This window comes from Cynocephalus volans, chromosome 3, assembly GCF_027409185.1.
Source record: "Cynocephalus volans isolate mCynVol1 chromosome 3, mCynVol1.pri, whole genome shotgun sequence".
Lineage (NCBI taxonomy): Eukaryota > Metazoa > Chordata > Mammalia > Dermoptera > Cynocephalidae > Cynocephalus > Cynocephalus volans.
Window position 1 is genome coordinate 11,864,313 of NC_084462.1, and position 10,545 is coordinate 11,874,857.

Genomic DNA, 10,545 nt, shown 5'->3' on the forward strand with positions numbered 1-10,545 from the left:
TTAAACTGATGGCCCTTTTGATAAACACAATGTTTTAAATTTGAATTAACTGCCAATACGTATGTCAGGATGTTTCACATTTTAAAAAATCTGGAATTATGGATTCTTTTAAAAAAATTCAGAGAATCTGGCAATGCTTGGTCCACCAACAACAGTTGGCAAAAGCCTAGAGCATCTGCCTCATTTGGACAAAATATTCATTTCTCCACAGTCCCCACCATTCCCTATTGCATTACTCTTAGCCAGATTCACTAATGTATGTATTTGCAGGGCCTCTGTAGGTATTTGAATTTGGGATCCCTATGGAAGACAAATAATTCATGTGTGTTTAATGAAGAAATATTTGAGCATCCTTTCGAGACTCAGCTCACAGAACATTTTTTTAAAAATCTTTTCCTTGTAGGTCCTTGTTATTGCCGCATTATTCTTCTCATGCACCACTCCTTGAGTGTCCTTTGCAGTTCAAGAGATTTCCCAAATACAGAACATGACCAATCTCACAGCAGTATCTGTATTTGTCCTCCAAGGCTTCTCAGCTGTCCCTGAGTTACAGCTGCTCAGCGCGGCCACCTTCCTCCTTATTTACCTGGCTGCAGTTCTGGGGAACATCTCCATTATGGCTGCTGTGACACTTGACGCCCGCCTGCACATGCCCATGTACTTCTTCCTCAAACATCTCTCCCTGGTGGATATCTGTTCCATGTCTACTACCCTGCCCCGGGCCCTGGTGGCCACCATGGTGGGCTCTGGAGAGATTTCTCTCCCTGCATGTGCATCCCAACTCTTTGCCTTTATCTGCTTTGGGTCCACGGAGTGTTTTCTTATCACCTCCATGGCTTATGATCGCTGTATGGCCATCTACAAACCGCTTGTGTACAGGGCAGCCATGAATCCCCAGACCTGTGTGTCCCTGGTGGTTGTGGCCTGGGGCAGCGGGATCCTCTACTCCACCTTCCACACAGCCAACACCTTCTCCCTGCCCTTCTGTGGTCCCAATGTGATTGACCACTTCTTCTGTGACATCCCCCCAATCATGCGCCTAGCCTGTGCCAATGCAGATGCACATGAGGCTGCCGGATTTGCAGTCAGTGGCTGTATCATCATAAGCTGCTTTGCCATCACCGTCCTCTCCTATGTCCGCGTCTTGGCCACGGTGATTCAGATCCGTTCAACAGCTGGCCGCCGGAAGGCTTTCTCCACTTGTTCTTCCCACCTGGCCACGGTGCTGCTGTTTTATGGCACCAGAAGCTCTGCCTACATGCAACCCACTGCCCACTACTCCCCACTGCAAGGGCGCATGGCTGCTGTCTTCTATTCCATCCTCACACCCACACTGAATCCGCTCATCTACAGCCTAAGGAACAAGGACATGACGGGAGCTCTGCAGAAGCTCTATCTTCAGGTGCCATCTTAGGATCTGGCATCTGGATGTGGGAGGCACGTGAAAATTTATCTTTAGAGGATTTTCCTTGTGGTCATGGTGGAAGTGTTAATACCTGCAGGGACAACCAGGAACACACCTGTATGGGCAACAAAGTTGAATGACTAGGAGTTGTGAAGAAGACACCCAATAAATGTCTGGATGAAACAGTGACACATCCAACGTGCATTTAATTTAGGCAAATAGTACTATATGTACGCAGGGGAAGATAGAAACAGAGGGAGTGAAATAATTTAAGTAGTGTGGGTCATTCCATCCAAGAGCCAACTCAATAGCCCTATGCCCCGGACTGTGAGGTCAATAGGAGACTCTCCTCTCAACTAGTCTCATTTCCATGGGCCTCCCACAAGCAGGCATGTCTTACCCACCTCGACGTGATTCTAATGTTTTAGTAGTAAACATTTTTTTTTACCTAATATGATATGTTCTAAATGCAAGCCAAAGACTTTATAAGAAGGAGCATCTATTCCAGAAGAAAAATGGGCTGTATTAGACTTACAGAGAAATGGTTTGTAGTCTTCATGTGGCTGCCTCCTAAGGCAATGGCAAGGGCACTTTTGTCTTTCTGCAATGTTTCTCTGATAGCAAACGCTATATTTGTTGGGTTTGGGGTTTAGTTGCTTTAACAGAAACCAAATAACAGTGAGTTAAAGAATACAGAAGGTTTGTTTCTCTTTCATGTAAATATGCATTTGAAGTGATCCTGGGTGTCTCTATGCCACAAAGTAATCCTGAGACCAGGTTCCTTCTATCTCATTGCTCTACCATCCCCTAAGTTTTCTTTATCCACGTACAAGAGGTTAGATCACTAGTGCCTCATTTGCAATCCCACTACAGGAAGGGAAATAGAGGAAATGGAAGGCAAGCAACATCCTTTTAAGATGTGACCTGGAAGTTGTACACTTCACTCCTGATAACATCCCATGGGCCAGAACCTAGTTACACAGACACACTGACTTGGAAAGGAGGCTGGGGAATGTTGTCCAGCTGGGTGCCCAGATAAAATTTCAGAAAGAAGAGAACGTTATTTACTAATTTTTAATCACTCCTCCACATCTAATCTCTCAATGAGCCACCATTTATCTTTTCATTTCATCTCACCATCACACTTCCAATTCTTCCTTTTTTCCTAGGGCCACGTGTACTAAAGTTTACATTATTACTTTTACATACATTATCTTTAATATTCAAAATACTTCTGGAAGATAGTTGTAATCCTCCTCATTTTGCAGATATGGAAAATAAAACTCAGATAGGTTAGGCAACTTACCTAAAGTTAAGAGGATTGAGAAAGGCTTTGTATTTTTACTCCAAAACCACTCAGGTTTCTATTTTTTAATGGTAGAGATTGGATTGTATCACTGGGGCTAAAAAGTCTTACCTTATTGAGACATCTTTTGGAATTTTTTTTTAATTGAGACATAGTCGATTGTACATATCTGTGGAGTACAGGGTTGAATATCAATACCTGTGTGAAATATGTGATGCTCAAATCAGGATAATTATTATGCTCAACATTATACAATGTAATTGTTTTTGGGGGCCCCTTACCAACTCCTCCCTCACCCTTCCTCCCTTCCCCCTTTCTCCCTTCCCCCTTTCTCCCTTCTGGTAACTTCAGTTCTGTTCTCTCCTTTTGAAAGTTCAATGTATTATTGCAATTGATGTATCTTTCTTTCTTTCTTTTTTAAAAAAATTTACTTGTTTATTTTTTAGCTCCCACTTACAAGAGAGGACATTTGGTATTTCTCTTTCTGTGCCTGGCATATTTTGCTTAACATAATTTTCTCTCATCCATGTGCTGTGAATGGTAGGATTTCATTCTTTTTTTATGGCTGAGTAGTATCACATTGTGTAAACATTCCACATTTTCCTTATCCAGTCAGCTGATGATGGACATTTAGGTTGATTCCAACTCTTGGCTATTGTTAAATAGAGCTGCAATAAACATGGGAGTGCAGGTACCCCTTTGATGTGATGATTTCTATTCCTTTGGGTATAAACCCAGCGGTGGAACTGCTGAATAGTATGGTAGTTCTATCTGTAGTTGTTTGATGAACCACCATACTATTTTCTGTAACAGCTGCACCAATTTACAATCCCACCAACAGTTAGGAGCATTCCCCTTTCTCTGCATCCTCACCAGCATTTCTTATTCTCTCTCTTTTCAATACTAGCCAGTCTAAGTGGGGTGAGATATCTCAATGTGGTTTTGGTTTGCATTTCCCTGATGCCGAGTAATGCTGAGCATTTTTTCATGTGTGTGTTGGCGATTTGTATATGTTCCTTTGAAAAATGCCTATTTAGCTCCTTTGCTCATTTTTAAATCAGGTTACTTGCTTTTTTTTTTTTTTTTTTTTTTTTACTGTTAAGTTGTTTGAGTTTCTTGTATTCTGGATATTAATTTCTTGTTGGATGCATAGTCTGAAAATATTTTCTTCCGCTCTATAGATTGTCTTTTCGCTGTTAATTGTTTCTTTTGCTGTGCAGAAGCTTTTTAGTTTGATATAATCTCATTTGTTTATTTTTCCTTTTGTTGCTTGTACTTTTTGGAGTCATGTTCATAAAGTCTTTGCCCAGTCCTACTTTCTGAAGTGTTTCCCATATGCTTTCTTTTAGTAGTTTTATAATTTAGGGTCTTATATTTAACTGTTTAATCCATTTTGAGTTGATTTTGGTATATGGTGAGAGGTGTGGGTCTAGTTTTTTTCTTCTACATATGGATGTCCAGTTTTCCCAGCACCATTTATTGAAGAGGCAGTCTTTTCCCTAATGTGTGTTCTTGGTACCTTTTTTGAAGATAGATGGCTGTGAGTTTGTGGGTTAATTTCTGAGTTCTCTATTCTGTTCAATTGGTCTGAGTGTCTGTTTCTATATCAGTACCATGCTGCTTTGGTTGCTATAGCTTTGTAGTATAATTTGAAGTCAGGTAGTGTTATGCCTCTGGCTTTATTTTTTTTGCTCAGGATTGCTTTGGCTGTTTGAGGTCTTTTGTTGTTCCATATGAATGTTAGGACTGTTTTTTCTATTTCTATGAAAAATGTCCTTGGTATTTTTATGGGGATCATGTTGAATCTGCAGATCGCTTTGGGTAGTATGGACATTTTCACAATGTTATTTCTTCCCATCCAAGAGCATGGAATGTCTTTTCATCTTTTTGTGTCCTCTTTAATTTCTTTCAACAGTGATTTGTAGTTCTAATTGTAGAGGTCTTTCACCTGTTTGGTTAAATTGATTCCCAGCCAAAATATAAAATACCTAGGAATCAATTTAACCTAAGAGGTGAAAGAACTCTACAATGAGAACTACAAATCACTACTAAGAGAAATTAAAGAGGACACAAAAAGATGGAAAGACATACCATGCTCTTGGATGGGAAGAATTAACATTGCAAAAATTTCTATTTTACCAAAGCAATCTACAGATTCAATGCAATATATAAAGAACTCAAATAACTATACAGTAAAAAAAAAAAACAAAAAACAAATAATCCAATTAAAAAATGGACAAAGGAGATGAATAGACATTTTTCAAAGGAAGACATACAAATGGCCTACTGGTATATGAAAACATGCTGAATGTCACTAGTCATCAGAGAAATGCAAATCAAAACCACATTGAAATATCATCTCACCCCAGTTAGACTAGCCATTACTAAAAAGACCAAGAACAACAAATGCTGGCAAGGATGTGGGGAAAGGGGAACTCTTCTACACTGTTGGTGGGTCTATAAATTAGTACAACCATTATGGAAAACAGTATGGAGGTTCCTCAAACAACTACAGATAGAATTACCATATGATCCAGCAATCCCACTACTGGGCATTTAACCAAAGCAATAAAAATCTTCATGTCAAAGGGATACCTGCATGCCTCTGTTCACTACAGCTCTATTTACAATAGCCAAGTGTTGGAATCAACATAAATGTCCATCGATACACTACTGGATGAGGAAAATGTGGTATATATACACAATGGAATACTAATCTGCCATAAAAAAAAAGAATGAAATCTCGCCATTTGCAGCAACATGGATGAGTCTGGAGAAAATTATGTTAAGTGAAATAAGCCAGACAAGAAAAGAGAAATATCACGGGTTCTCCTTATTACTGGGTGCAAGGAAGGAAGGAAGGATGGACGGATGGACGGAAGGAAGGAAGGAAGGAAGGAAGGAAGGAAGGAAGGAAGGAAGGAAGGAAGGAAGGAAGGAAGGAAGGAAGGAAGGAAGAAAAGACCAAAACAATACATGTAACTTTCAGAAGGGGAAAACAAACCTAAGGATACTAGAGAAGAGGGAGAGGTTGGGGGGCAGGGAGGAGGGATGGGTTGGGTAAAGGACATAAAGAAAAATCATGATTTGTGTTGGGCTGAGATCTCAGTTCCTTCTGCCCCTTCCTGTGCAGGTCATGAGTAAGGTAATTGAAAGAAGACCCTGGCAGCTTTATGAAGGTAGACGTACTTTATTCTTCAGATGTGAGCTTCACAGACACACTTTATTCCTCCAAGACAAGTTCAAGCTCTACTCCACTGACCCTCCATGCTCTGCTGTCCCACTGTGCTGTGCTGACCCTCCATGCTCTGCTGACCTTTCAGGCTCTGCTGACCAGCAGTTCAGAGCAGTTACCTTTATACTTTTAGTACACAATAGTGGCCACAAGACAAGCATTACATAATTATAACTATTATGTTGATTCAGTAAGTGGGCACACATGCACAGTTACACTACTATTAAAACTGTGAATGTGCTGAATCTTGTCCATTTGTAACAGATGCAAGACGGGAGATCTCGACTACACTTTTTCTATTTTCCTTACAATTTGTAATAATAATATGTTTATAATAAATAACAAAAAAAGAAAGTTCAAAAAAATTGATTCCCAGCTATTTTATTTATTTATTTATTTGTTGACTCTTGTAAATGGGCTAGCTTTGTTTCTTTTTCTGCTAGTTTGTTGTTAGAGTATAGAAATGCCACTGATTTTTGCATGTTGATTTTGTATCCTGCAACTCACTGAAATCGTTTATCAACTCCAAGAGTTTTTTTGTAGAGTCTTTATGCTTTTCCACATATAGGACCTTTTCATCTGCAAACAAGGACAATTTGACTTCATCTTTTCCAATCTGGATGCCCTTTATATCTTTCATTTGCCTGATTGCTCTGGCTAGTACTTCCAATATTGTGTTAAATGGGAGTGGTGAGAATGGGCATCCTTGTCTTTTTTCCATGCTTAGGGGAAAAACTTTAAGCTTTTTCCCATTCAGGATAATATTGGTGGTGAGTTTGTCATATATGTCTTTTATTGTGTTGAGATACTTTTCTTCCATTCCTAGTTTGCTGAGAGTCTATAATGGATGGACATTGAATTTTGTCAAATGCATTTTCTGCATCTATTGAGATAATCATATGGTTTTTGTCCTTGATTTTGTTGATGTGGTGTATCACATTTATTGGCTTGTGTGTGTTGAACCATTCTTGCATGCCTGGTATAAATCCCACTTGATTGTGCTGTACAATTTTTTTGATGTGTTGCTGTATTCTATTTGCTAACATTTTGTTGATGATTTTTATGTCTATGTTCATCAAAGATACTGGCCTGTAGTTTTCTTTTTTTGTTGTGTCTTTGTCTGGTTTTGGGATCAGGGTGAATCTGGCCTTGTAGAACAAGTTTAGGAGAATGGCCTCTGTTTCAATTTTTTATAATAGTTCGAAGAGAATTGGTATTAATTCATCTTTGAAGGTTTGGTAGAATTCAGCAGTAAAGCCATCTGGTCCTGGGTTTTTCTTTGTTAGGAGACTGATTATTTGTTTGTTTGTTTGTTTGGTGGCTGGCCAGTACAGGGATCCAAACCCTTGACCTTGATGTTATCAGCACCATGCTCTAACCAAGTGAGCTAACCAGCCAGCCCTTGAGACATTGTTTGAAAGATTGAGGAGTTGGTTGTAGTGCTACCAATATATATTTGAGGGTTGAACAGTCCTCCAATATCTGGAAACACTTTTTGATCAAAGGCATAACCCTTGGAGAGGCATAAATTATCCAAAGAGAGAAGAAATGGCATGTGGCCAGCCAGCTAGATTGGACAAGTCTTTTGTTATTACTGGGTGTGGCAGACACACCTAAAGATGACCACCAATTAGTCACATCCTTTTATAATCCCCTCCCCTTGTGTGTGGGAAGAACCTGTGATTTGCCTTTAGACTATAGAACATGGCAAGGATTGTCACTCCCTTAATTAGCTGAGGTCTACTCTCTGAGAAAAAATATCTGGGTGCTTGGTGTATTCCACAGGTCTCTGAGTGGCCAGCTCCTTTTAATCCTTTAGGTTTTAGCTTCTATGTATCCTCATCATAGAGTCCCTTCTTGGCTTTCTCACCTGAAAGGATCCCCTTCAGATTATTCTCAGTCCCCTTATCCTGTTTTATTATCTACTGCATTTATCACCCTTCTGAAATTACCTAAATTATTTAGTTTGTTTGTTCTTCCCCAACCACACCACTTCCTCTGAATATAATCTCAAAGATGGCAAGATCTGTTTTCTTCAATGCTGTATCCCCTGTGCATAGTGTAGTGCCTAGTGCATACTTGGTGTTCAATATGTATTTTGCTGAAGAAACAAATGCGAAGCATAACAACAACAACCCCCCCCCCCACAAAAATCAGAACTGCTCTGGTGTAAACTAGGGTGAGGGGGCTGCAACCTCTGACCATTTGGTGGTTTCCCATCTCCCTCTCCACAGTCATTTTTGAATCACCTACATGGCATCATTTTACCCAATTCAGATACCCCCTCCCTAATCAGATTAATAAATGCTATTGAATCTAAATCACCATTGGTTGAATGATATTTTGTTATTTTGTGTTCCACTAAGAAAGAAAAAGACACTGCCAATCAAACCATGAACCTTATTGAGGTGAGCCTGCTGGTGCCAGCCAGCCAGCAGAACTGCGTGGCTCCACATGGCCTCCTCACCCTACCACCATGGGCCCAGGCAGGGGGGAGCTCCAGACCTTGCCCTGGAGCCCTGAACTGGCACTGCACAGGTGAGCCCGCTGGTGCCAGCCAGCAGAACCACGTGGCTCCATTTGGCCCCTCATCCTGCTTCACACCCAGGGGGGAGCACCAGCCTACAGATCTGACCTACTGAGTTTTGCTCAGCAGAACTCCACATGATAGGGGCTCATTCTATGACCACAGAGTCTTGAATGGGAACCAGGTTGGTTTAACATAACCACCACCACACCTACTGTCAAGCAAAGACAGTTCACCCCCCAAAGTAGCAACCAAGGCCACTCCACAGCAAACCTCAGTGTAACAGAAGAAACAAACATCCTACCAAATGAACATACTAGAAGTACAAATAATCAAGAAGAAATGACACCACCGAAAGGCTAGAGTAATGCCCTAAAGTCATACTCCATGGAACAGGTAATCTTTGAAGTGTCTGAAAAAGAATTTTGAGCAATGATCTTAAGAAAACTTGAAAAAATAAAGGAAGACTCAATCAGAGAACACAATGAAACAAGAAAAAAGATCCAGAATATGAAGGAGGAAATCTACAAAGAGATTAATACCATAAAAAAGAGTGTAGCAGAACTTGTAGAAATGAAAGACTCACTCAATGAAATAAAAAACATGACCGAGAACTTGAACAGCAGGGTAGAGCAAGTAGAAGAAAGAATTTCAGAGCTTGAGGATGGTCTTTTTGAAATAACTCAGGCAGACAAAAAAAAAAAAAGGAAAAAAGAGTTAAAAATAAAGAGGAAAACCTAAGAGAGATAGCAGACAATCTCAAGTGCTCAAACATCTGAATTGTGAGTATTCTTAAAGGGCAGGAGAAGGCAAAAGGTATCGAAAAACTACTCAAGGAAATAGTAACAGAAAACTTCCCAGGTGTAGGTTGAGATACAGACCTTCAGATTCAGGAAACTCAAAGGTCCCCAAATAGATTCAACTCAAAAAGATCCTCCCCAAGACATATTATAGTTAAATTAGCAAAGCTCAAAGACAAAGAGAGAATTCTACAAGCAGCAAGAGAAAAGCATCAGGTCACTTATAGGGGAACCCCCATCAAACTAACAGCAGAATTCTCAACCAAAACCCTGCAGACCAGAAGAAAGTGGAATGATATATTCAAAATACTAAAGAAAAAACTACCAGCCAAGAATTCTTTACCCAGAAAGGCTCTCCTTCAGAAACAAGGGAGAAATAGTGTATTTCCCAGACAAACAGAAGTTGTGGGAGTTCACCACCACATGACCAGACCTGCAAGAAATTCTCAAGGGAGTCATTCATCTGGAATCTGAATAATGGTGACCACCATCACGAATACACAAGAAAGAGCAAAACCCACAGTTAAAACAAAACTGCCAGCAAGAAAGAGAAAGAAGCTAAATCATTCCACCTTAAATTCCCAACTCACATTGAAGAAGAGAAATAAAAGAGGAAATAATGATCAAAAGATATTTTAATCATCTAAACAAGTAGCAATTAAATGACAGGAATTAAACAACACTTCTCAATAAATTCTCTAAATGTGAATGGACTAAACTCCCCATTCAAAAGACATAGACTAACTGACTGGATTAAAAAGACAGACCCAAGCATATGCTTTCTTCGAGAGACCCACCTCACCTGTAAAGATGCTCATAGACTAAAAGTGAAGGGAAGGAAAAAGATATACCATGCAAATGGAAACCAAAAATGAGCAGGAGTAGCTATTCTTATATCAGACATAATAGACTTTAAACCAAAAAACATTTAAAAAGGCAAAGAAAAGCCATTATATAATGATAAAAGGAACTATCCATCTAGAAGACATAACAATTATAAACATGTGTGCACCCTATACTGGAGGACCCAGATATATCAAGCAAACACTCTTAGACCTAAAGAAGGAGATAGGACCTAATACATTAATAGTGGGTGATCTGAACACCCCTCTCTCAGTATGGGACAGGACTTCCAGGCAACAAGTCAACAAGGAGACACAGGATTTAATCTACACCCAAGACCAACTGGACTTGGCAGATATATACAGAACATTTCAGCCAACAGCTAAAGAATACAGTTTCTTCTCATCAGCTCACAATACATTCTCCAGG

The 10,545-nt window shown here is 39.8% G+C and overlaps 1 protein-coding gene across 1 annotated transcript; it reads left to right on the plus strand.

The window, feature by feature from the left end:
- The first annotated feature begins 487 nt into the window (after positions 1-487).
- On the plus strand, positions 488-1,414 carry LOC134371799 (olfactory receptor 8U3-like). The gene has a single exon (XM_063088645.1). The coding sequence runs from the start codon at positions 488-490 to the stop codon at positions 1,412-1,414; it is 927 nt and encodes a 308-aa protein (XP_062944715.1).
- The last annotated feature ends 9,131 nt before the right edge of the window (positions 1,415-10,545 follow it).